General features: G+C 46.0%; 1 protein-coding gene across 1 annotated transcript in view; it reads right to left on the bottom strand.

Moving 5' to 3' along the window:
• PDLIM1 (PDZ and LIM domain 1) overlaps window positions 1–1,247 on the bottom strand; it is a 34,105-nt gene extending 32,858 nt beyond the window's left edge. Inside the window, exon 1 of the mRNA XM_009322410.1 lies at window positions 1,089–1,247. Within this exon, the coding sequence (XP_009320685.1) occupies window positions 1,089–1,156 (68 nt within the window). The 5' untranslated portion in view covers window positions 1,157–1,247. The remainder of the gene's footprint in view (window positions 1–1,088) is intronic.
• Window positions 1,248–2,005: the final 758 nt, after the last annotated feature.

The raw sequence follows: 2,005 nt of genomic DNA on the forward strand, positions 1-2,005 counted from the left end.
GAACTCCTGGCATTATCCAAGGCTATGGTAACAGATTTCTGTTTATCACAGAAAAGCCCTGAACAACTGAACTACTGTGTCATTTAAGGCATGCTTTTGCACTCCTTCTGAAAGCACTTCCCCTGCATCTGCCATGAAGCTGATGTATGATCGCTCTGGGGGAAGGCGGCCGCAGGAAAAAACTCACTCCAGAGCAACTAGAAATGCCATGATGTGTCTACCATCTGGCTTCAAGAAGTGCTGGTATCCATGGCTGCAATTCAAACCAAGAGGAAGGCTAAACCCCCAGCACCCCAAAAAAATAGGCTCCAGTACTTTTAAGAAGCAATGGGTCAATGCAAAGCAGACCCCTGCCTTCCCAGGCTCCGTTTCTTCTCTGTACAAAGATGGCCCAAGAACAAAGCATGGCTGGAGAAAGAAATGAGGCTGTCCATTGCTTTGCAGCTCGAGACGGTGGGAAGGCTGAAGCCAGCCCGTGCTCTACACTGATGACAGAGACTGTGGCTCAGCTGTCGCCTTCCTTTATTTTTTCAGGACTCATGAGAGACTGATGCCTGACAGGCACTTTGATGCAGCCTGGGTCATCTCTGTTTAGCACTGTCAGTGCTGTTTGATCAAGAGGCTCCAAAATGTACAACCTTTCTGAGTCTGTGTATGGCAAAAACTAGGCAATTAATAGCTTGGACAACACATAACCACGTATTTTAACTACTAAATTAGTGCAACAGGAAGAAAGGTCATCTCTGGTCATACCTCCTCTGCTATAAGTGAAGTTTTTATGAGACCTGTCTTTGATTTCTTGCTGTCAGGAGCCACAGAATAGGCTGACAGCCTCTGCCACAAATTATCAGCCAATTTCTCACTGGGAAAGTTGTTTTCATTAGGTCAAAGTGCAGCAAATGCAAGCAGCATTAAGATTAAAGGCTGAAATGCAATTCCCTCTTGCAATCCAGCGCCTGGCCAGACAAAGCACTAAGAGGTCAAATTAAACAAACCAGCCAGAGAGGTCTGCTGTCAAACCAAAACATAGCTACTGCCCACCCCGCATCCCTCCCTCTCCCCATCCCCGGTCTCGCTCAGCGACGTACCTGCTGACCGTCAGAGTTAGTTCATCTGCGCAACCCTTGATTTTGTTCTGCGCCTCAAGGTGCGTCATGTTATCTGTGTTCACTCCATCAATGGCTATGATCTGGTCTCCTATACACAAGTTGGCTATTGCAGCTTTGCTACCTGGAGTCACCTAAGAGAAAACAAAAAGAATGAATGGACTTTCCACGGAGCAGCTTTCCATAGGGACATTTGAAAAAGAGTTGGAGCATTCAGGACTTCTCTTGCTGGTACCTGGAGGCAAGGAGGTGAAAACTAATGAAAGTAAATTCTCAGCAGAAAGCTATCTGGATCTGGGCCTCTTGGATACTCTCAGTATTAGAGTTAGGGGCAGAATTCTGTTTTGGCACCCACAGATAGAAACCTGGGGGAGACAACAGGTAAATAACAGAAATTGTATTTTCACTCAAGGCAATTGGCCTCACGCTAGAGAGCAAGAACATACAGAAAGCAACTCTGTTCTTTGCTGGATGAAGAAGTGCTCTCCAAAACAGAAGGTGCTGAGGACAGCCAAGAAGCCTGAGCCTCTATAAACAGAGATGACAGAAAAGAGTATCAGAGTCATTGCAATGCAGTCAACACCAATCACAAACACCTTCGTCTGCATCACGATCTCATTTGCTTCCTTCCTTGGAAGAGAGTTTTGGGCTCAAGATTTTTGATTGCTTCTTTAGTTTTAATCTGTTCTAGCCCAGGAACAGCTGCAACACACTCTCACTGACTTCAGTGAGACCAATCCCAAAGCAGTGCTTGATCTAACAAGCGGACTGGGAGGGAGAAAGGCATCAGAAACTTCATCTTTAAATTACAATCTGACCATACTTACTGAAAAAGCAGAAGCATCATCCCCAGCCAGCCAGCCTGTCGTGGTTTAACCTCAGTCAGCAACTGAGCACCA

This window comes from Pygoscelis adeliae, unplaced genomic scaffold, assembly GCF_000699105.1.
Source record: "Pygoscelis adeliae isolate BGI_AS28 unplaced genomic scaffold, ASM69910v1 Scaffold244, whole genome shotgun sequence".
Lineage (NCBI taxonomy): Eukaryota > Metazoa > Chordata > Aves > Sphenisciformes > Spheniscidae > Pygoscelis > Pygoscelis adeliae.